Source organism: Mauremys mutica, chromosome 1 (assembly GCF_020497125.1).
Source record: "Mauremys mutica isolate MM-2020 ecotype Southern chromosome 1, ASM2049712v1, whole genome shotgun sequence".
NCBI lineage: Eukaryota > Metazoa > Chordata > Testudines > Geoemydidae > Mauremys > Mauremys mutica.
In genome coordinates this window covers 82,181,671-82,205,088 of record NC_059072.1, presented here as the reverse complement: position 1 = coordinate 82,205,088, position 23,418 = coordinate 82,181,671, and the positions used below count along the sequence as shown (strand labels likewise).

The window sequence follows — 23,418 nt, the reverse complement described above, 5'->3', positions numbered from 1 at the left end:
GCTGATGAAGTTTCTTCTTAAAAAGCACTGCTGAAATTCATTCAGCTTTCTCTTGTACCCTTCCACCATCTGCCACGTTTCCAAGGTGTAAAATTGTGTGGGAGGTCAATAGCATTATACAATCTCATTTTAGTGTGTAGATGTATCTTCTTACTCTTCCAGATATTTGACAAATGGGAAAATAGTTTTTCCTAATCTCTAATCTAAATCTCCCTGACTTCAATTTAAGACCATTACTTCTTGTCCTGTCCTCACGGGTTAAGGAGAACAATTTATCATCCTGCTCTTTACAACAACCTGAATGTCAGAGCCCTGTGAAAGTAAGAGGGGTGGGGATAGGAGTCCCGGTGTCCTGGTCAGGAAGCTGCACAACCCACCCCCCTCCTATCCCGCCAGGGCCTTCTCTAGACTGGCTTAACCTGTTCTTCCCCACTGTTCAAAGAACAGAGCTAAATAGGCTTCATTAGGAGCCTCTCTTGTTATTTTAATTGCTCAATCAAAGCTGAAACCAGTTGTGGTAGGACTGTGTTTCTGCCCTGCCTGCTGAGAGCTAAAATCGTGGAGAGCTGAAATCACTTGAGATGGGGCAGTGTTTCTGCCCAGCCTGCAAAAGAGCTGAAAATCATGGAGACACTGATGTGCACATGTCACAGCAGAGGCAGAAGGTGACTGACAAGTCAGCTGGCGAATGAGCGACTAGCAGGGTGGTGGCAAAGAGGTGTGATGAGCAGCCAGCAGAGTGGCAGCAGTAAAGAGGTGAGATGAGCAGCCAGCAGGGTGGCAGTGGAAAGGCGTGATGAGTGGCCAGCAGGGTGGCTGGTGGAGAGGTGTGATGAGTGGCCAACTGGACAGCGGCAGACGCAATGAGCAGCCAGCTGGGTGGCTGGTGGAAGGGCGCGACAAGAGTGGTGAGCAGGTGTCCGGTGAGCAGCCAGCAGAGCGAGTAAGATGCCTCTTTACCCCTCACCCATGGTGGGAGGGGAACTCTGCAGATGCTCCTCTGAACTCTGGGTCTGCACTGACCAAGGACAGCAACTGTGAGTGGGGTGCAGAGAGGGGTCAGGCATGTGAAAGGGACTTTTGGGTTGATGGACTTAAGACCCTGAGGGGAAAAGGACACTGCCCAACTTACTTGGGGGTGGGTCTTTTACTCATGGTTTAAGTTTATGAGCCCTGTTTGTGGTGTTTTCCCAAATTAACTCTGAGTTAATTCCCTCCTCTTATTAAAAGTTTCTTTTCTACACTTGGACTCTGTGCTTGCGAGTGGGGAAATATTGCCCCAGGGATGGTGTGTAATTTTCCCAGGTTACTGGGTGGGGATGGTGTGTAATTTTCCCAGGTTACTGTTTTGTATCGATGGATGTGAACCCCTAGATATTGAACCCGGCCCTGGTTGCTGCTGGCTCCACCTGGTAGAAGGGCTACACATGTTTGCTGAATTTCCACAGCATTTCATGATCTTCTTGAGAGCTTCTTTATCAAACAGTTTTATAAATTCAATTAAATTGAAAACAATCTTCTGCTGGTATTCTAAGCCTTTCTCAATAAGTTTTGGGATGGCGGAAACCTGGTCTGAACACCACTCAGTGGGTTGAAATCCATGATGTTCTTCCTGAGTACTTCGGCAATGGTAGTTTTCATCCTATTCAAACTGATAATGCCAAACGCTTTTCCAGGTACAGATAGGAATGCCACCCCTCTCCAATGAACACAAGTAAGCTGGTGCCTCTCTTTAGGGATCATGCAGATAACACCTCTTAGGCTTCAGCACTGCCTGGAATCCCCACAGCACTCCATGTTGAGATCTGGCCCCCAACATGCTCCTGACATCAAGGCTTATGATAGGGTCCTCTGAAAGATAGTCTTGTGGTTGTCTTCTGCAGTGCCTGCACTGGGCAAATCTTTCTCTAATCAGTTAATGGGGCTTTGAGAGACCCTTTATGCTACCCTGTCTCTTTGACCTGGCATAAAGGGGCTGAAGAGGGATGAAGAGCTTTCCTACATTTCCTTAAGATTTTCCATCAAAACAGAGTGGAATCAATTATAATTGAAGTAAGAAAGTAACTAGACCTTTTTAAAAAGGAAAAGCAAAATGGAATGGTTTTAAAGGTTGGTGTTCCAAGCAATGTCACTATGCAGTAAATAAGGGTTTGTCTACACAGCATTTTGGAGTGAGCCTCCCAGCTCAAGTCAGCAGACTTGGATTAGCGGGACTCACTCTAAAACTAGCTATGTAGACGGTGTTTGGAAGTTCAGCTCGGGCTGGAGCTCAGGCTATGAAGCCCACCCCCTCCCAAAGGTTCAGAGCCCAAGCCTCAACTTCAAAATGCTGACTACACAGCTATTTTTAGCATATTCATGTGAGTCTATCGACTGGCCTGGGAGGCTTGCTCCAAAATGCAGTAGATGTATCCTTAAGTGCTCTCAGGTGCCATAACTCTTTGTCAGATGCTGTATTCTTTTTAACACTTGAAATCTACAGGGGTGTTGAGATCATAGACATCGTTGAAATGTAGGATTGGATGGGACCTCAGTAGGCCATCTAGTCCAGTCCCCTACACTGAAGCAGGACTAAGTATCATCTAGACCATCCCCGTCGGCTGTTTGTCTAACTTGTTCTTAAAAATCTCCAATGACAGAGATTCCACAACCTCCCAAGGTAACTTGTTCCAGTGCTTAACTACTTTTAGAGTTAGGAAGTTTTTCCTAATCTCTAATCTAAATCTCCCTGACTTCAATTTAAGACCATTACTTCTTGTCCTGTCCTCAGTGGTTAAGAAGAACAATTTATCACCCTGCTCTTTACAACAACCTTTTATATACTGCTATCATGTCCCCTCTCAGTCTTCTTTTCTCCAGACTAAACAAATCCAACTTTTTTCAATCTTCCCTCATAAATCACGTTTTCTAGACCTTTAATCATTTTTGTTGCTCTCCTCTGGACTTTCTCCAGTTTGTCCACATCTATCTGGAAATATGGTGCCCAGAACAGGATACAGTACTTCAGCTTAAGGCCTTATCAGTGCTGAGTAGAGTGTCTTGCTTACAACAGTCCTGCAAATACATTCCAGAATTGTGTTCGCTTTTTTTTTCTTTTTGCAACAGTATTACATTGTTGACTCTTTTGTGTATGATCTACTATAATCCCCAGATCCTTTTCTGCAGTACCTCTTCCTAGGCAGTCATTTTCCATTTTCTATGTGTGCAACTGATTATTCCTTCCTAAGTGGAGTTCTCTCCATTTGTCCTTATTGAATTTCATCCTATTTAATTCAGACCATTTCTCCACATTGTCAAGATCATTTTAAATTCTAATCTGGTCCTCCAAATTGCTTGCAACGCCTCCAAACTTGGTATCATCTTCAAACTTTATAAGTATATTCTCTATGCCATTATCTAAATAATTTATAAGATATTGAAGGGAACTGGGGCCAGGACAGATCCCCGTGTGATCCCACTGAATATGTCCTTCCTGCTTGACTGTTCGTTTTGCTCATACAGACTAACACCGGCTACCACTCTGAAACTTACTCTCTGAGTATGGTTCTCCAACTAGTTATTGGAAAGTTTACTTGTTAAATTATTGCTAATAATGCAGCTATTCCATTTTAAAGATGAAATAATGTTGCTGTAACAAGTCCATCCCCGCTAAAGTCAATTTATTTTTAGGAACAAGATCTCCTGAGGGGACAACACAAGGCAAGAGTGTTTTGAGAAAGAGAGAGCATGCAGCACTTTTCCTAGCTGCTCCTTCAGATGGTGCCTATTGTTCACGGTCATTGATTTATTGCTGTTATGTAGTAAATTCCTTGCAGACATTACTTCACACAGATGCAGCACTGCCTCTAATGCTGAAGGTTGATTTCAATTTCAAGATGGGCCTGCAAGTGGCCCTAATTTCAATAGAACTCTTGGGCATGGGTTTATCTTTAAGCGTGTCTCTAATCCCATCTCTGTTCAGCAAAGCATGTGCTGAATTATCTTGGATTTCAATGCAGAGCACAGCTGTGCTTGGTTTTGTTCTGTTTTCCTGTTTTCAACGGTGTGTACACCAGACATTTCTCTACCTAAATGGCCCACACTGCACAATTCCCTCTGACTTCAATGGAGCCAGGATTTCATCCCAAGTACTTAGGTCTGAGAAGTTGTTATGGGGCCTTTCCCTGGTGGCTTGCATTTCGGGCTGCAGTTTCCCTGTCACACCCTTTCTCCCTCCTGGGGTATGCAACACTGAGCCTTGGAGTGGGGCCAATTCTGATTTCATTATTTTTTTTTTATTCCCTGCTTCCATTAATGCAAGTGAGATCAGAACCTGGCCCATTTATTTTATATTTAGTACTGCTGGGAGGACAGAGCAAAATTCAATTCTGAGAGTGCGGGGTGGGATCACCTCCCTGCAAGTGATGCCCCTGGCCTGAGGTTAGCTTTTAAAAGCATATATCCCAGAGAGCAATGAAGAGTTCAGGCTGCCAACTCACACCTGTCATCTCTAAATTTACTGATTTGAGGTACCTTTTTGATAACCATTTAGCTCACACCATTTGCTTTGGAGCTGTGTGCTTTTATGTAGTATTTGCTCTTATAAAATGCCTCTCATCAAAGTGCCAATCAGACCACAAAACACTCCTGGGAGATACCAGCAGGTAAGTGTTATATAATCCTCTTTCTGCACCTGGGGAAAGTGAGCTGCAGAGTGGTTAAACTACTGGCCTGAATCGTTAAGTACAGCAAATCCATAGCAGCACAGGGGATATAACTCAGAACTCTTGACCCTTACTTCTGAGATCTACAGGGAATGCAGCTATTCCGTTTTAAAGATGAAATTTTTGGAACTACTGTAAGACTCTCAATAACATCAATGGCAGAATCTACACTTCACAGCGGTAAAGATTAGTAATCTTTTACTGGAGCAGCATATCTGTGTCTGTAAGGAAGGATCCTTCCAGTTTACAGGCATAGGATTCTCAACAGAGAGAGAGATCGTAAGGAATTGCAAAGTTTAAATTCCGAGCAGAGATGTTAAAAGGCACATTGCTCCTTATGTACCTTCAAAGACAGATTTCCACTATTACTCTTATATTTCTAGTACATGGCCCTGGTGTTTGAGTATAGCTTTGCCTTTAGGACAGGCTTCCTAGCATTATGAGGGTAAGACTTCTCGTCATTGGACTGATATGTGGCAGGCTTGAGGCTAGAATTAGAGTGTGTAATTATACAGCTCTTGTCTGCTGATAGAATTCTGCTCTGAAAGGTACTTCCTTACTATTGCAATAGACTATTTCTGCAGTCAGCTGGATTTCTTTCCAGGATAGGACCTGCCTTCAGTAATATGACAGATGTGCTGTATTTATCAGATTAAAAATCAAGCTTCCAACTATGATTAATTTGACCACTGCAGGTCAGCATAGTCCAATAAAAATACAGCTCTGAGAGCATTTCTCAAAATAGTAAACACTTGGAAGTTACCAGCAGTGAACTCTATCCTGCAGGCTGCACATACATTTCCATCACTTCCATTCCGTTTTCACAAGCTCACAACTTTCTAGGACATTTATCTTTTGGGCTGAAAATTTCCATTCTCTGTTCATTGTTTAAAGAAAGAAATCAGGGTCAGACCATGGATGGCTGGAGTGTGAACTGTCAGCTCTTTGGGGCATGGGCAGCTTTTCCTGTGTGTGCATAGCAGCTAACACAATGGGGCCATGGACTAGGAGTGTGGTCCTTGGCACTATTGCAATACAAATAAAAGCTGCTCTGGACACAATCTGTAACAAGGCTTGAGGGTAGGAGAAAAGGTGAAAATAAAGCAGCACTGGATTGAAAATTGCTTCTGGACTAGGCTCAGGGTTTTAGCAGAATTCGTTAAATCCCCATTAAATATTCTTCCATGCAGCATGAGAGGCACAGTGTCTGCTCCTCTCGGATCACTGCGGAGACAGCTTTAATGGGAGTGATTGTAAATATCTCATTAAAACGTGCAGCCAAATTGTCTCAATGAGCTCCCATAACATTGCAGACAAGTAAACTGAGGAGAAATTTTGAATCCTGCTACTTTTAGGTGTGGTGGCAATATTCTGTATATTCTAAGATTTCTTTTTTAAAAAGATCCTGCTCTCAAACCCTGCCCCCCATGTCTCCTTTTTCTGTTGCAGAGGTACAACTCTCACAATGTAATCAGCTGTGCTGCTGCTGTTCATTCAGCCTTGCAGAAACTCTTCTCTAGCAGCTGAGAACTCCCCTACTGCATCCACTTCAGTGGGGTGTAGACATCAAAATCTAAGTGGGGAACCACTTAATAACCTTATTAGGCACAGAAAATATTTTCTCAAATCATTAGGAAATTATATAAAAATGCCTCTGCTAATGCTAGTGCTGAGCACAGGCCATTCCTTAATGCCAGAAGGAATCCGCTGACGTTATAAATGTATTGCACTCTAACACCAGCACTAGCCAGTTACTTATCTCACTGCCAGACCCTGAGGGAGTCTCGAGGGTGGGCTCTGTCACATCATCTCCCAGATCACAGGCAGTGGAATCACCCACTGCTGCAAAGTTCCCAAATGGATCCCCACAGGCTTCAAGAAAACATTTGATGGGGCAGTGTAACAACGACAGACCCCAGTCGTTGGCGGGTGGGATCGAACCTGGGGAGTTAAATACATGAGCCTCTACTGCATGAGCTAAAAGCCATCTGACCCTTAGCTAAGGCTATAGAGCAGACTCATTAGTCTTTAAGTGGTCTTGGTGCCACTAGAGGGGACAGCGCTTCACACCCAGGAGGTCTGTGAGTTACAGTAGCTCATATCTTCTTCTATTTAGTTGTCCTTGCACCAGTCCCAGAGTTCCTACTGCTGAGTTTGGTGTAATGCCAGCCCATATGGCTACCACTGGAAAAAGCCCATGAAAAAATTGCTCACAAATCCCATAAACTACCAGGTCTGAATAAGGACTTTAAAGTCACTTTCGGTAGTCCTGCCCTGGGAATTGCAATTGATTCTTAATGTGGCCAGATTGACAATACTTGGGTGCACGATGGTACACAAGGCAGATGTTTTGCAGAACACTATGAAAGGGTGTAGGGGTTTTTATATATATATTTAATTAGAGGCTTTGAATGTAAAGCCCCATAAGCTACCATGGATTGTCCAGGATTGGGGCAGTGCAAGTCCTCCTGACCCTTAAAGAAGATTTTCTTTTTTCCCCCAACTCAAGATTGTCCCAGGCCATGTTTAACTGTTGACCTGGATGTCAGCCTCTTGTGGGAAGAAACTTAATAATACTCACATTAATAACTGATTTTTGGATCTAAGTCAGAATATTAACTAGAAAGTCCTGCTAATAAATTACAAGAATGAAATTCAGTATTGTTGTAGAATCATAGACTATCAGGGTTGGAAGGGACCTCAGGAGGTCATCTGTCCAACCCCCTGCTCAAAGCAGGACCAATCCCCAACTAAATCATCCAGTCGTGTTGGTCCCAGGTTATTAGAAAGAAAAGGTGGGTGAGGTAATATCTTTTATTAGACCAACTTCTGTTGGTGAGAGAGACAAGTTTTCAGCTTACATAGAGCACTCCTTCAGGTCTGGGAAATCTGTCCCTCCTTGCTTTTAGCTGTGATGCTGGGAGCACCTTTCCCAGACCTGAAGACAAGCTCAGTGTAGCTTGAAAGCTTGTCTCTCTCATCAACAAAAGTTGGTCCAATAAAAGATATTCCCTCACCCACCTTGTCTCTCTAAGAATGAAATTCTTCATTTAAACTGAGCCCCCAGGATGAAATTATGCTGTAACACCAACCCTGGAGACTGAGTGATTCAGTTCTAACCCTTGGTGCCTTTTACAAGAAATTAGGCTGCCTACCTATGTACACGGGGAGGAGCTCTCTACTGCCTGTGCCTCTCCTCCTATTTGATGCTGTTACTTTGCACTAATCTGAACTCATAACAAATTTAGCATGTGAAGGAACCTTTATGCTTAAGGTCTTCTGCTCAGATCAGAAGCCACTACATCTGTCATGTGATAACATTATCCTCATTATTATTATTTATTATTGTTAAGTACCAGTGATGTGTCCAGCCTTTGTACCAGACACAAAAATGAAGTCAGTCCCTTCCCTGGGGGGTGGGGGTTCACTTTAAAACACAGACTCAGAGGAGACAGGATGCACTAAGAGACCAGAGAGGGAGTTACGTTACAGTTTAATGAGTTATTCTGAATGGGCTTGGCTACACTTGCAAGTTGCAGCGCTGGTGGAGGCTTTCCAGCGCTGCAATTAGTAACTGTCCACACCTGCAAGGCACATCCAGCGCTGCAACTCCCTGGCTGCAGCGCTGGCTGAACACCTGGTCTGCTTGGGGAATAAGCATTGCAGCGCTGGTGATCCAGCGCTGCTCGTCAAGTGTGGCCACACACCAGCGCTTTAATTGGCCTCCAGGGTATTAGGAGATATCCCAGAATGCTTTTAACTAAATTACTCTCTTTGTTTTGTTATGCAGCCTCTCTTTGTTTTGTTATGAACGAGCTCCACGCGGAGCTCCGTTGCCGGTGCTGCTTATCTAAAAAAACAAACAGAGCTCCTGTTTGCTTTGATCAATCTGTACCTGGCTGTAAACAATCAAATGAGAGGCAGGCAGGGAGTGAGTGAAACAGCGGGGAGTCGTGTTGGAGGCAGGCTGTTTGCAATTAAGAGTTAAGACTAAGGGGTTGGAAACATTTTCTGATTTTTTCAAGGCAGGAAGGTAACACACAGTGTTGGCTCCAAAAATCCACTCACTCTCTCTCCCTCCGCTCCCTGTCACACTAGACCCCACTCCACCCCCCTCTTTTGAAAAGCACATTGTTGCCACTTGAACGCTGGGATAGCTGCCCATAATGCATCACTCCCAACAGCGCTGCAAATGCTGCAAATGTGGCCACGCACCAGCGCTGGTAGCTATGAGTGTGGCCACACACCAGCGCTGTTCCTGCACAGCTGCACGACCAGCGCTGTAACTCCCAGCGCTGCAACTTTCAAGTGTAGCCAAGCCCAATGACTATTTTCTGCAGTGTGACATGGTGATAGAGAGGTGTTCTGGGATTATTAGGGTTTGTGGACATTGTGGTCTTTAGGAAGGACCTGAATGGGAAGGAAGTGGAGACCTGGTGTCCCGGGATATAGAGGTGTTCCATGCACAGTAGGCAGCATGGAATATGGCACAGAGACAAGAATGGCAGAAGTCAACAAGTGAGGCATTAAGGCTATGTTAATTGATGGACTGCAGGGGGAAGAGAGACATATGGCTCAACACTTTGATGACGTGGTTCCAGATCTGCTGCAGCTTTTACGTGTGATCTGATGGAGCACTAGCTGTACAGCTAAAGTACTGTACCCTGGCAAACATTTCATTACATTGCAATAGTCCAGCTCATTGGATTTCTCATATTACATTCCCAAGCGGTTTCTTGAGCAACAAGAATCTGTGTATGCCCAAACTAGCACATCCAAGATCAGAGAGGCAGATGTTGCCCTTAACTTCACCTACTGGCTGCAGCGCAAGTCACAGGCCATTTGTTTGCTGGATTTAGACTGTGTTGGTAGGGAGATGCATCTAGACGCACACACAGAGACAGACAGTGTCTGCAGCAGGTTTAAGAAGCCACTGTTTTTTAATTCTGACACTAGTGCTTTTATCTCCTCGTTAGTTGTGTTTGTTCTCTTTGCTGCCTGGCTGGGCAGTGGTGCGGAATGCCGATGAGTCGGGATGGATGAACTTCCAGGCTAGCATAAATTCTGTGGGTTTCAGGTTTGTTTTTAATATCTGTGGATTTGGGGGGCTAGATTGCTCTGTGGACAAGCAGTAGGATTTTGACAGTTAACTTAACTTGTATGGCCCTGTGTTATCTCCGTCACTCAGCATTGGGCTCTAGGAGGCTCTAAACTGAAGCAAGCATTAAAGGTGGTAAATTCCCCTCCCAAAACTCTAGGGTCACTTTATAGGGCTCCATAGCCCTGGGAGAAAGTGGCCACTCTCTATAGGATTCTCCTTCTCTCCAAAGCCATGGGGAAAAGCAGCACAAATTACAATAGCTAGGCTCCAGTGACTTGCATGGCTTCTGCTGTCATCCTTGGAACTCCCCCCACTCCCTACTCCCATGATTCAGGAGGCAAGTGGCTCTCATGGGAACTCTCTGGTGGCAGGCCTCCCTTAGGAGCCATTCGATGCTGGGGCAGGAGAGAGGTGAGTGGGAGGGTGCATGTGGTGCAAAGGCCAGGGGCTCTATGTATACACTGTACATAGAAAGCTGCCTTACAAAACATACAAAACACATTAAACATACCTGTCACATGGAATGGATCAATATTTTTGAGTGTCAGTCTGTCTAGTGGAATGGGCTGGTCCAGGACTGTACAAGAACCACCATCTTTTACCAAAGACTGCAGCTCAGGAGATAAGGAAGGACATACAGGTATTAAACCACTGTCTGAGCCCCCGTATTTCTGAAAATGGGAAGGAAAAGCACTTGATTATATAGTCACCAAACTCCTCTGTATGTTTTCAAACTCTAGCCAATAAACATCTCTCACAACTTGTTTTCCCCACAGAATGTGCTTAGAGGCCTCATCCATATACTCAAGTATGAGGGGGTAGCCGTGTTAGTCTGTATCCACAAAAACAACAAGGAGTCCCGTGGCACTTTAAAGACTAAAAGATTTATTTTGGACTTTCACTCCATGCATCTGAAGAAGTGAGGTTTTTTACCCACAAAAGCATATGCCCAAATAAATCTTTTAGTCTTTAAGGTGCCACCGGACTCCTTGTTGTTCATGTATATACTAAGCCTCAAAATAAAACATTTTTCTGTTATCTGAACAACCTCCAAAGTATGCAGCTAACCTGCATATTAAAAATCAAAGCCAAGCCCAAGAGCACAAAACAAACCATACTAGTTTTTTTTTTCAAATGCCTTGTTTAACACAGGTTACTGTTCTCTTCACACTTGTGGGTTTATCGCTGCTAGAAAATACACCAAGTGTAGAACCCTGTGCAGTCCTTATCGGTGGCTCGGTGACACCTGTAATGAGGGATTTGCAAAGGGCCACACACGTGATGCAGTGCCTCTGAAACATGATTCACACATACACAGGGCAAACCCTCCTACGGGGGCCTGCATCATGTGTGGTTCAGAGCAGTGGTTCTCACTCTTTCCAGACTACTGTACCCCTTTCGGGGGTCTGATTTGTCTTGCGTACCCCAAATTTCACCTCACTTAAAAACTACATGCTTACAAAATCAGACATAAAAACGTCACAATACACTATTTCTGAACAATTGCTTTCTTGTTTTGTCTGTGTGAAGTTTTAGTTTGTACTGATTTTGCTAGTGCTTTTTATGTAGCCCATAGTAAAACTAGGCAAATATCTAGAAGAGTTGATGTATCCCCTGGAAGACTGCTGCATACCCCCAGGGGTACACGTACCCCTGTTGAGAACCACATGACTTGGAATGTGACTGTCATGGTGTTGCTGACATAGACTCTAACCTGTGCCCTTTCAAAACTATAAAATGTGACAACTGCTGTCTGTTTAAAACCACTTCTAATTCAGACAGTGTCTCCTGCAATCATCTATAGCATTACAGCATGTCACCTTTGCTAAGCCATTACATGATCTTCATAAATTTAACTGACTTTGTACTCAAAGACACTGGAGCCTCAAATGCCAAATGGCTGTTCGGTGGTGAATAAATAATAATACCTAGCTTTTATATAGTGCGTTTCATCAGCAGATCTCAAAGTGCCTTACAAAGGAGGTATCCTTGCTCCCATTTTATGCCTGGCAAGGGCAGTGTCAGAGATAGAACCCAGAGCTTCTGAGTACGTTGCTATTCTTTCCACGAGGCTAACATTTTCACTGTTTCTCTCTCCTTTTCCCCATTAGCTCCCAAAGGTTCTGATTTCTTTACACAAAAGACTGCAAGTTTATAGTATTGATATGTACCATTAAAGTGCCCAGCACACTTCAGAAGATGTAGTTGGCTTTAGAGATCCAGTATGTTAGGTATGGGAACTGGGGGAACGGTAAAGGAATTAAAGAAATGTTCAATAATGCACACCTTGGACACCATATCAGCCCTATAACATCACATCTTTATACACATCTCCTGTAATTTAAACTGCCCTGAAGAACTACTGTGGTGTGTTTTACTCTTTGCTATTTATATTAAAAAAAATGACTATCTTTCATATACATTATTCTACTTGCATTTTTTTCTTAAAGATAATTCTTCCAATATACTTGCATAAATATTTTCCAGGCTGCAAAAAACACATAAGGTAAGTGTGACTGTTTCTGCCCATTTTTACCTTTTTGTTACGTTTAGTTTTGGTAATTAACAGGAAATCATTGAATAGAAAGAGGTAGACATCAAGGATCCTTGTACTTTCTGAGGAGAAAAACAAAACAATAGCGTGATTGTTTTGAGGAACTGCAATTTCTATTCTAAAACAGATCTGTGTAATGTGGCACATTTTAAGCAGACCTCCAAATGTGGCACTCCACCACTCCTTGTCTCTTTTGTGTTCTCACACACTCCAGACTTGAAAAGCATTCTGCTTTGTCATTTTGGCCATTCATAATTGTGGCACGTTGCAGCCACATTATCATAAAAGGCCAGCAGTTTCTCATTGCCAAAATAACTCAGCTCATATATCTTTGAACACAACTACAAAGAGCAGCATGCTATTGACCAAACAACTCACTTATGGGTCACCAGGGAATATTAACCCTACGGCAACTGCAGACACATAATGAGGGTAAATTCCAGTGTTCATCTGGATCCCTTAAAAATAGTTGTACAGAGTCTCACCCCATTATGCCTACATGATACAACTCAGATTTTCATGTTGATGTCATTATAAAGGTTCATCAGTAATTACACAACATAGAGTGGACTCAACTTCCATCACTACCTTGGTGGTAAGAGAAGAAATAGTGAAACAAAAGTCTTTTAAGGGCAAGTTATTTTTTATAAGTATGTTTTGAAGTCTTCAAGGTGGAGGCCCTGGTTCTGATTGGGGCTTCTAGGTGTTCTGCTGCTATAAACAATGAGTAATCATGGATCAGAAGCAAAGGTGAGGGTTTCAAAGGGAAATAGGGAAACCCAAGGACCCTGGAATGTTGCAAACCATTTAGAGCTCTGGGAGTCTGTTGGAACAAATGCCCAGCGTGTGGAGCTTGTACCTCAGTCTAACTTTAGGGCTCCCTCTACAGGTTTCCAACCTGCTGCTGTTTCTTTTTATTTCTGGCATTGTCCTGTCTCGCTACTCTAGTCTCTTCCAGAATCACTTCCCTTCTCTTCTGCAGACCTTATCCTTTCCTCTTGTCTGTCCCTCTTCTCTCTTACCAGTAATATTCTTGACTCCAGTCCACACCCTTTCATGCTATCACTGGCCACTCATAAGCCTTTTATATCTGGTGTCTTCACCCCGCCTGTTACTTTTGATGCCTTAGATAGCACTCCAGGGCCAGCATTACATGAAATGTTAACGTCAGAGGACCTGGTGCCATTAGGAAATTCCATACTCAGAATGATTGTCTTGAAATGAACAATCGCTCAAAATGCATTTCTATTCTCAGTGTTACAGGTCAGACTGGGACAGCCAGAACTTTCACTTATAGGCAATCTGGAGAATGGGAAAATAGTTCATTGAGTGCTTGTTCTGAAATGTTTTAGTTTGAAAACGACTTGGTTTATTGCAGCAATAGCTACTAGAGGTTAACGATGTCATGGACTAGCCACTTGTAGGAAGCAGGGCTGGATTAAAGATTTTGGGGAGCCTGCAGGGGGAATAACTGGAGGGTGCCCATCCTGCACTCACCCCACAATGGCTCTTGACACAGCGTGCAGACGGGGCCCTTCCCCCCCACAATGCCATACCCCGCTGCTTGCTGGCCCTGGGGTTTTTGTGTGTGTGTTGTTTTTTCTCTGGGTGGTCAGGTTGCCCCTGAGATGGGGGCCCTGTGCAAGTGAACCGAGTGCACATTGGTTAAGCAGGGGCTGGCTGGAAGATTGTGGGAACTACAATGAGAATCCTCCTTTATCTCACCAAGGAATAAGGACAGTACACCTCCAGGTAACATGAGACTCCCTATCTTATTTGTTTAAAACTTACTTTCCTTGGGCCTCTTAAGGCCCAAGTATCATATTAAAGCTCTTGTATAATTTTTGTCATAGCTCCTTCATGCTTAGCAGTGGTATATATTTGATCACATAGTGTTACCTGGATTATAATGATGTAATTTTTTATTGTAAACTCTATCCAGTAGTCTGTCTGTTATGTTTTATTCAATTTATGCTAGATACTTTTGCCCATCATTGTCTTAGAAGTTCTACAGTGGCTGTACCTAATATGTTTCCTTTGATTTTGTGCTGGTGGGGGAAGGTATTGTGAACTTGAGCAAGTATTTCTTCTACTTATAACAACATCAGGATAATTGATCCTTTGAATCCATTTCCTGCTGGGAATTGAGGTTTTCATTTTGAAGGTGGTGGAGGTTTGTGGCCAGCCTGACTTTCAGCCATGAGTCCCAGAGCTGTGAGCCAGCTACTAAGAACTGCATCTTCCACATACCATCCCTAATATTCATATGTGGTGCATTATGCTGAGATGGTGTGGCAGGCTCCAGTCGGGATTTCTGGGCCTTTGTCTGTTTGCTTCTGATTCCCAATACTGCTTTAACATAAGGTTTTGATTACGCTATTTTAAAATGGTAGGAGGAGACATTTTAGTCATGGAATGTCCAGTGAAGTAAACCTGTTTCTTAGGATGGAAGCTATGATCAACATTTTACTCATTTTCCTTTTGGTTTCAAGGTGTAATAAGAAATAACCCAGTTTCGAGAGAATTATCTCAAAGTAAAAGTGCTGGGCACCTCAGGGTGTTGACACTGGGCTTGGAGACACACAGCACACACAGTCTGATACTGAGGTGTGTTTTTAAATCTGTCTCTTTAGGAGATACTTTCCCATTTTCAGCATCTCAGCCTGGTTAGAATTATGTTTTTTCATTTTCATCTTGAAAATGAAAAGATCAAGAAATATTGCCAAATCACGCGCTCTCTCAGATTGCTTATGTTAGCTAAAGGAAGTTAAGCTTGCAAATTTATTTCTGCAAGATTTAGGGATGTGCCATCCTATCTATCTTCAACGTAAATTTCTTCCTGCAAGAAATGTAGATCCTTGATAAGTACCAGTACTTAATCTCATCATCAGTGGACAGCTCAGGTGATGGGGGTTGCTGGCTGAAAGTTCGGGGATGAGAGGAAGAGCTTTGCCCCCTTCCGCCAAACCCTCCCAAACAATAGCAATACATTTTTGTAAGTTAAAAAAGAATTGTATTAATTTGTGCCCCAACCATTACACCTGTTCTACCACCTTACATTTTCATCTCCCTGTTGTTGGCCTGTGTTTGAGGGGGAAGGAGAAATCTTGGTCTGGTCCCCTCATCCCCAGTTTATGATGATAGTTGTGAGGGTAGGAGAAAGGTGAATCACAACTTCTACGCCTTAATCTCTTTGCCTCGGTGCCTGGCTGCACTAATCAGGGAATTTTAAACTGAAGGCTTTTTTTCTCATGCTTAAACCACCGCTGAGACCTTTATCCCACCCCACTGTCCTGTTCTCAGTGCCTCTTCTGTGCTCTGTCTTCCTTGCACTTGGATAAGGACAGGGATGCTGACGCTGCCCAGTCTCTACCTCACACTCAGGTAGGGAGGAGCATGCTCAGCCCCTGCTGCCTCATGCTCAGATAGGGATGTTGACTTAGTCATCCAATGAGACAAACCTGCACGTCTTTACAACATGATGCTTGTGCTGCAGAGATATGACGTTGTGTTATATTGTGCCACAGCAGCACAATGTGATGCTGTTGGGATTGCCGTGAAGGACATGTCCCAATGCTGTAATATACTGCAGCTGGGCAAGATCATGTCACTGGTGGGATAGTCTTAAGAGTCCCCTGTTTCAATAAGCTTTTCCTCATTAGCAGTGGGCACAATCTAGTGTGGTAACACCTTCCTCCTTGAAGACATCCACCAAGGCTAATCCTTTAGAAAAATTGTTTTATTCTTTCCTTAATCTTGCGTATGGCACCTATATACTAGTAAAGCGATGGATGCACTAGAACTGCTAAGATACCTAGATCAATCACACAATAATAAGGACACCTTTTTACAGCACAGTCTCAACTTCCTCTGTGTTCCCTGAGCCATAATCCTGAATATCACAATAAAAAACCCGCTCTGAAATTAGGACATTGGCCAGTCAAGGTGATTCCTTCATCTTGACTGGCCAATCCAGATGTGACAATAACCAATCACAGAGATTACTCTCCTCTTGGCAGTTTAGCTATTTCTCCCTCTCTGCATAACATGTTGTATATTTGTTTTTCTTTGATCCATATTTCTAATTAATCAGTGGGGCACAGATCCATGCTGTACTGACCATATAGAATATGGTTCTGTAATGCTGGCACATGAATAAAATGGCATTTACCTGCAACAGTTAACCTCCCTTCGCGAAGAAGCTGTCTGTTTGAGGAAGACAAGATGTTTTCACTCATGTTTTCTCTTAAAATATGTTTTAGACACTTGGAAGAAAAAATAGAAAAGAGAATCATACAAATTTGACCTGGAACTGGAAATTGACCAGTTGTTAAGTAGTCTGAGAAATACTCTTCGTATTTGTAGGATATGCAGGTTTATATCAAACTAAGCACGTCAGACAGCTACCAACTAAGCATGGCCATGTTTTTTTTCAGCAATATTATGGATTAAACAAGTTTAATTCTTTGAAAATTCAAACTGGGATCATCTTCTTTAGAGTGAATTTAATGAATTTAACAGCACTGAACATCAAGGTGAGCCCCACTTAGCAACTGTACCATAATGTTACTTAATGGCAGGCTTCAAAGGCAAGGAGAGGTCAATAGGTCACCTCAGCAGAAAGCAGAACACATTATCACGGAAAATTCATATTTTTACATTATTCAAACGGTAACCTGAATTTCTTAGGTTTATCCTGGGAAGTGGGGAAGGTGAACAATTTTGCATGGTTTTACCTCAAAACCAGCTAATAAAGGAATAATAATAAGTAAGATTTTTATCAACACTATATGATTCTTGGGTTGGGATATTTCTTCATCGGAGTAAGCAGCGTGGATCTCCCATAGATTGTTGGACCAGGTGACATCCCAGCCTCAGAGCCAAGTGCATTAGAAACCCTTTCCACCTCCCAAAAGACAGACCCTGAACTTCAGAAGGCGAAAGGAGGACTCTGGTTACTGCCAGAGATGCGGCAGCAGGGAACAATCCTTCTCTCCAACCCTGAACTACTTGTGTGAGTAAAGCTAAGCATGAAGAGGGTAGGCTTTTCAAGGCTAAGAACATCTGTGCACATGTGTCTGCCCAGCGCGTAGCACAATGGAGCCTACTCTTGATTGAGGTATCTACATACTACCAGAATATAAAAATAACAATAATAATGTACATCTACATTATTTAGAATACAGAGATGATTATCATCTTTAGACCACAACACTAAGGTTGGGCAAATGTAGGAACCATATGAAAATTTTCTTCACAGAAAAAGTCCTCAGGCTAACATTTAAATAGTGGTGAATACACTGCTTACCTCTGGGAGAAAGAACCTTTTGTCACGATCCCAAAGTGGAGGCCAAATTATAACCTCTTGCAGCTGCCTAAATTTCTGAAAATTGTCCAGCCATTTTACTTTACCTTCAAGATCGCCTGAAAAATACAAAATATCAATTATCCCCATGGTTGACAACAAGCTTGGGAGATGCTGAATGCCTTTAACAGTGCTAGACTGCAGTGGAAGTAGAGGGACTCTGGCCTAGACCCTCAAAGGTGTTTAGATGGCTAACTCCCAGTGATTTCAGTGAGAGTTTGTTTCACTTTGTACCTCAAAGCAACACCCTGGAACCCCCATATTCATCACTGTCATATAATTATGATATGTTTTGTACAAAGTATGCTGTGTGATGCATCATTTTAAAAGTCTTGATCTGCTGAACATTAATATCTGGTTGGATTGTATGTGCTATCATTGTATGGGAAGTTATGAAGTTTTGTTACGTGTGTGTTACTGAAATATGTTGTGAGGTTGGGAACATCCACAGCCAGCCTTTCAGGTACGACAGTGGAGTAACCAGTCATGCTGACGGCCCATTAAAGAGAATCCACTATCCCAGGAACTGTATACAATGGAGATGTCTCATGGAGAGAGTGTATATAATGGAGACTGCTTGACCAATGGGGGCAGACCTTTACATCATAAGCAAAGATCTTTTCAGCAAACTGGAAGAAACTATAAAACAGGGGAAGTGACATCATCACTTGGCCTTGTTCCTGCCACAACTCAACACCTGGAAACACATCTTGAGGACAAAGACTTTCAATTGGGGAGCATGGTCCCAGGCTGGAGGAGAGTTCCAGCGTGTGTACTGAAGATTTGTGACCTCTTTGTACCATCTCTCAGGGTGAGACACTGCTTTATTCAAATCCTGGTTAGTTTGTAGAACTCAGACTGCAAATTTATTTTATTTCTTTGGTAACCAACTTTGATCTTTACTGTAACTACGTATAATCACTTAAAATCTATCTTTCTGTAGTTAATACATCTGCTTTATATTTTACCTAAAACAGTGTATTTTGGTTGAAGTGTTTGGGAAATCTCAGCTCAGGTTACAAAGGCTAGTGTTTGTCCTCTCCACATCAGGGGAGGGGCAGTTTGGGTAATGAATTTACACTGGTCAGGCTTCTGACCAGGGCACGACAATATATGCTGGGGATGTAAGGCTGGAGAGCTGGGGGGAATTGGCTGGAGCCTCTCTATTATTGGTTCATGAGTGGCTGGGAGAAGCATTCATGGAACTCAGTTGGGTGTGTCCCTGCCTGTGAATGTCTGTGTAAGTGCAGTACCTGCCAGAGATTTGTAGCTTGCCAATAGCATCACAGTGTGAGAGGAATACCCCAGGTTGGTGGGACAGAGGGCTCAGCAGTCCCACAATCCATGAATACCCACGCATCCAACGAAGTGGGTATTCACCCACGAAAGCTCATGCTCCAATAAGTCTGTTAGTCTATAAGGTGCCACAGGACTCTTAAATGTAAAGACTGTCATTCCGAGAAAGGTTGTTGGCATGATATGCCCCTTGTGTGTGGAATGTTATTCTTTTAAGGATTAAACCCTCTGAATCCTTCCCAGACATGAGTCCATCTCAAAGACCTCTGTGTTGAAAATATTCCTTGATTTGTTCCCATTTGTGAACTGCTCTCAGCTGTTAGCATGTCTATGCAAATGATTCTCTGTGAATACAAGTGACTGACTGATTTATGTGCTGCATTACCATACTGAAGGAAGACTCTGACAATATGAGAATGGTACTAGGCAATTTTGAGAAAAAGAGAAGGACTCAAAGGGATCGCAATGAGTTTTTCATGCCACCAAACACATCTTCAAACAGTAAAAAAACAACAACCTCATTTACATTTGAACCTCAATTGCATAAACCCTCAGAGAAAATGCTAAACGGAGAACTTGACTTTTAATCTCAGCTACTTACGTAAGGACTTTTCCACCTTTTCCTTAATAGAGAGGATTGTGGCTTTCTGTGCTGCATCAGTGCTTCTCTTCCAGATGTTGTTAAGGAGGAGGGGATATCGGGTCAGTCTGTGTAATGGAGCCACCAGCAGTTCTGGCAGATGTAGTCGTTTGCACTGTTCATTTTGTTCACACCACTACTAAATATAAAGGAAGCCTGTTTTAGGATCTACGACCTCGCGGTGCTTTCTGACAAAGCCGTTAATAAGCAATTAGCTGCATCATCAACTGACTGAAATGAAATGGGGATCCACTTGTGATGAAGCCAATTCACTTCCCAGTGAAGTCAAAGGAAAGGCTCCCTCTCACTTCAAGAGGAGCTGAATCAGTCCCACAGGTTAATCTTTGGTATAGATAACTTCACATTTTAGGCATTATACTAATTCCTAACAATACATTTCTTCACTATACCATTGAATCTTATCAAGAAAAATCTCAATCGGGGGTTCCTCCAGAGCCATTTCCTCTCCAACGTTTGACTGCTTATAAAAGAGTGAGTTTTGCCCTTAGATGTGTGTCTGTTGCCCCTGGGGGACTCCTGGTGGTACTAGAGCTATTCAGACCCCAAATGCCCCTAGTAGGGGCAGGACACCTGGGTACCACCCTGGAGCTGTCCATAAGAATGAGCTCATTTTTCAGATTTAAATAGAGTAAAATCTGAAAGCTGAGGAAGTTTGAAATGATGATGTCCATTATTTAGTATTTATGTAGTGTTATTGGTCTGTGTGACGCTAAAGATAAATAAAAGTGGCAGGGCTCTATCCCATGCAGTCTATGGGGGACTAAATTTGGTTAATGTAAATCCGGATTAACACCACCGATTTCAGATATATGTAGTGTAACTAAGAGCAGAATTTGACCCCTCGTGCTCACTTTAGAAGTCCATAAACAATAACTCTTCAAGTTTGGCAAGAGTTTAGGTCAAGTCAATGGAGCTACAGCTACATGAGAGGGAAAAGCCAAGCCACTAAATGTAGTATTGTTGTGCTAGCCTCCCAGTCTCTCTCTTCTTCCTAACTGGTTTCAGATACAGTAAAACAAAATGTATCTCAAGGGGTAAAAATGACATTTACATCTAGAAGCTGCTGTTTTAGTTCCATCCTGTGCACTCAAGGAGATTCTCTTCCCTTCCAGATGGGTCACAGAGAAATAAATATGCAAAAGGGAGGAAAGCATTCAAGTGTTCTCAATCGGGTTCAATGAAAACTCTACCAACTCCCTTCTCACAGGCTCACAAAAACACGCAAAAGCACTACCATGCTCTTTCATTACATTCATGTGCTTGGTGCTGTTAGCTTGCTTTATACACATGCTTTTAACTTCCATCTGCAAAGAGACTTCAGACTCAGAATGAAGTAATAAAGCACATATCTTATTCTGAACATTGTGATTGTAAAGTCTGATATGACCATGTGACTATAAACATGGCTTCAAATAAAGACAGAGCTTAAGTGACAAAACCACCACACCAGCCTCTCCAGTTCACACAAAAACCTCTTGAATCTCCTATTTCTCAGGTGCGCCAACTCTTGTGAGTTTCGTATAAGTTTCATGTTATTTGGTGTTCTCATTAAAGCAGCTGCTCCTGGAGTCAAGTGATTATATGAAAATCTCAGCTTTCACTTTTTTAAAAGTAAGTTTTTAGCCCCCTTGGTTGCAGAGAAAAGCTTGAAGATGTAACCTGAACACATCCTAAAAGCTCAAAAATAAGAAGGGAAATAAAAAGAATCCCATATTTATTATTTTTAAAATCGCTTGATTTTTAAACCCATCTTCTGATTTTTGGGGGCCTGACTCATGATTTTTGAATGCCTGAGGTTGGCAATACTTACTCCCTGTCTGCACATACTGTTGGAGTGACTGGGTCCTTTCTGGCTTCCACATTTTATGTTTCTATTTTAAATGTCCCTAAGGGCTGGCGTGTGCACCTGTTCCTTGCACTGGTGAGCAGTTACTTAGTAAGAATAGGCCACTGAAGCTCACGTAACTACTCATGAGAGTCACCAATGGCAGTAACAGGGTCTCAGTCTGGCCCTACGGCAGCGTGGCCCTAAGCAGCAGCCCATGGCAGCAAGTTTCAGAGCCTGGGTGGACAGACTCAGACCAGCGGGGCTCTGGCTACCGTGCTAGAGATAGCTGTGGAGACAGCGCTTTTCAGATGAGGCTCAGGCTGGAGCTTTGGCTCAGCAGCCCACGCCCCTCCTAAGCTTCAGAGCTCCAGCCCAAGCTGCAGCATCTACACAGATAATTTTAGTCCCGAGTCTGTTGATCCAGGCTTGGAGGCTCACTGCCATGGGCTGTGTAGATGCAAGTCACAGAATCTGTGATTTGCTACAAGGTCTGATCTTTGAGCAGATAACACAAGACAGAAAATCCACAAACCCCTTAAAAATAGGCAGTTATTTTAGCTTCTGCCCTCAGTGTTGGGAAATCCCAAGAGGGGCTCATTGCATTAGGTACTTAGTTATGTCAACTGCTTCACTCTCATCCCAGTGTTTGCAGCTATCACAGGACATTATACATCGGCCAACCCGGCTGCTCCTACCCTGAGATAGGTGGTAACATATGACAGGTTTGGATTAACAGCCCAGCTGCTTGACCTGCCCCAGTTAGAAGCTAGTTCTAACATCTAATAATTCTGTATTTTACAGGTTGCACTAATTGAATGTGCATTAATATGCAGTTGCCATTGGAAAAGCACGGTATGAATCTAGTGGATGAAAACCTGGTGCCATTGAAGGTGCTCATGTCAATGGAAAGTTTGCCTATGACTTCAGTGGAGCCAGGATTCCACCCAGTATATTTAAACCTGTGGTATCGTTAGCATTTCAAGAAAAAAGGCATAGACTGTTATCTGAAATAGAATATAGGCTTTTCCAATTTGTTTTTAAAGACAGGATAGGATGGTTGAAGACTCAACAAGGAGAGCAAAACCAACACTTTACTTTCAGATAGATTCCAAAATCTTCTCTCTTCCTCAGGTTCTCCAAGTAAAAGATGGCTGAGGTGTACTGAAGACAGTAAATCTGGTGTGTCTGGCAGAGGTTACCTTGAAAATACTGCAAGACAAAAGATTTAGAAGTTTAACAAGATTGAAAAAGAGGAATGTCAAAGTGAGGGGCAAAACAATGGGGTAAACAATCTACTTTTCTTAGCTTTTATAAGGTACATTTTGCCGGAGATTTGATTGTAACAGTCATGAGCTACAATAGCGAGTAAACTTGCCAAAGAAAACTACTTTCTTAAAGAATCCTGCCACAACTCTAGCAATTCTATGGGCATCTGCAGTGTTGAGACTTTACTGCAGGAAAAATAAAGTAGATGATAAAAAAATGCTAGGCTACAGAACAGCTTTGCATAGCCTCATATTTAGGAATGTACTAAGGTATCAACGTGTGTTAGAGGCACTTACAAATCTGGGGTGAAATCTTGTCCCCAGTAAAGTCAATGGCAAACTCTCATTGATTTCAGCAGGGGCCAGGATTTCACCCAGTGAGTGAAAGAAGAGTTACTGTATCTCTGAAGCTCCCATTGGACAGCTTGATTCCACCTAGTAGATGATCTAGGTCTTTTAGTAAAAGTGGAATGTGACCAACAAAGCAGCTTCACAAACTTTCTGCACTACATTCAGAGTTCTACTACAGAGCATTTCTGATCATGTTACCTTTGTCAGTACAGAGATGAAATCCAGGGAGGATTCTGATGCAGTGACATGGTCCTTTAAAATTTTGAAAAAATCTGTCACAAAACTGAGACTCAC

At 42.8% G+C, this 23,418-nt stretch overlaps 1 protein-coding gene across 5 annotated transcripts in view; it reads right to left on the bottom strand.

Moving 5' to 3' along the window:
• PLEKHG7 (pleckstrin homology and RhoGEF domain containing G7) overlaps nucleotides 1–23,418 on the bottom strand; it is a 96,854-nt gene that overhangs the window by 5,962 nt on the left and 67,474 nt on the right. For all 5 annotated transcript variants that reach the window (XM_045002179.1, XM_045002184.1, XM_045002182.1 and 2 more), the window contains 7 exons: nucleotides 23,323–23,418; nucleotides 22,604–22,717; nucleotides 19,621–19,795; nucleotides 17,667–17,782; nucleotides 16,530–16,623; nucleotides 12,341–12,420; nucleotides 10,316–10,475 (listed from right to left, as the gene is read on the bottom strand). In XM_045002179.1, coding sequence (XP_044858114.1) covers nucleotides 10,316–10,475; nucleotides 12,341–12,420; nucleotides 16,530–16,623; nucleotides 17,667–17,782; nucleotides 19,621–19,795; nucleotides 22,604–22,717; nucleotides 23,323–23,418 — 835 coding nt within the window. The remainder of the gene's footprint in view (nucleotides 1–10,315; nucleotides 10,476–12,340; nucleotides 12,421–16,529; nucleotides 16,624–17,666; nucleotides 17,783–19,620; nucleotides 19,796–22,603; nucleotides 22,718–23,322) is intronic.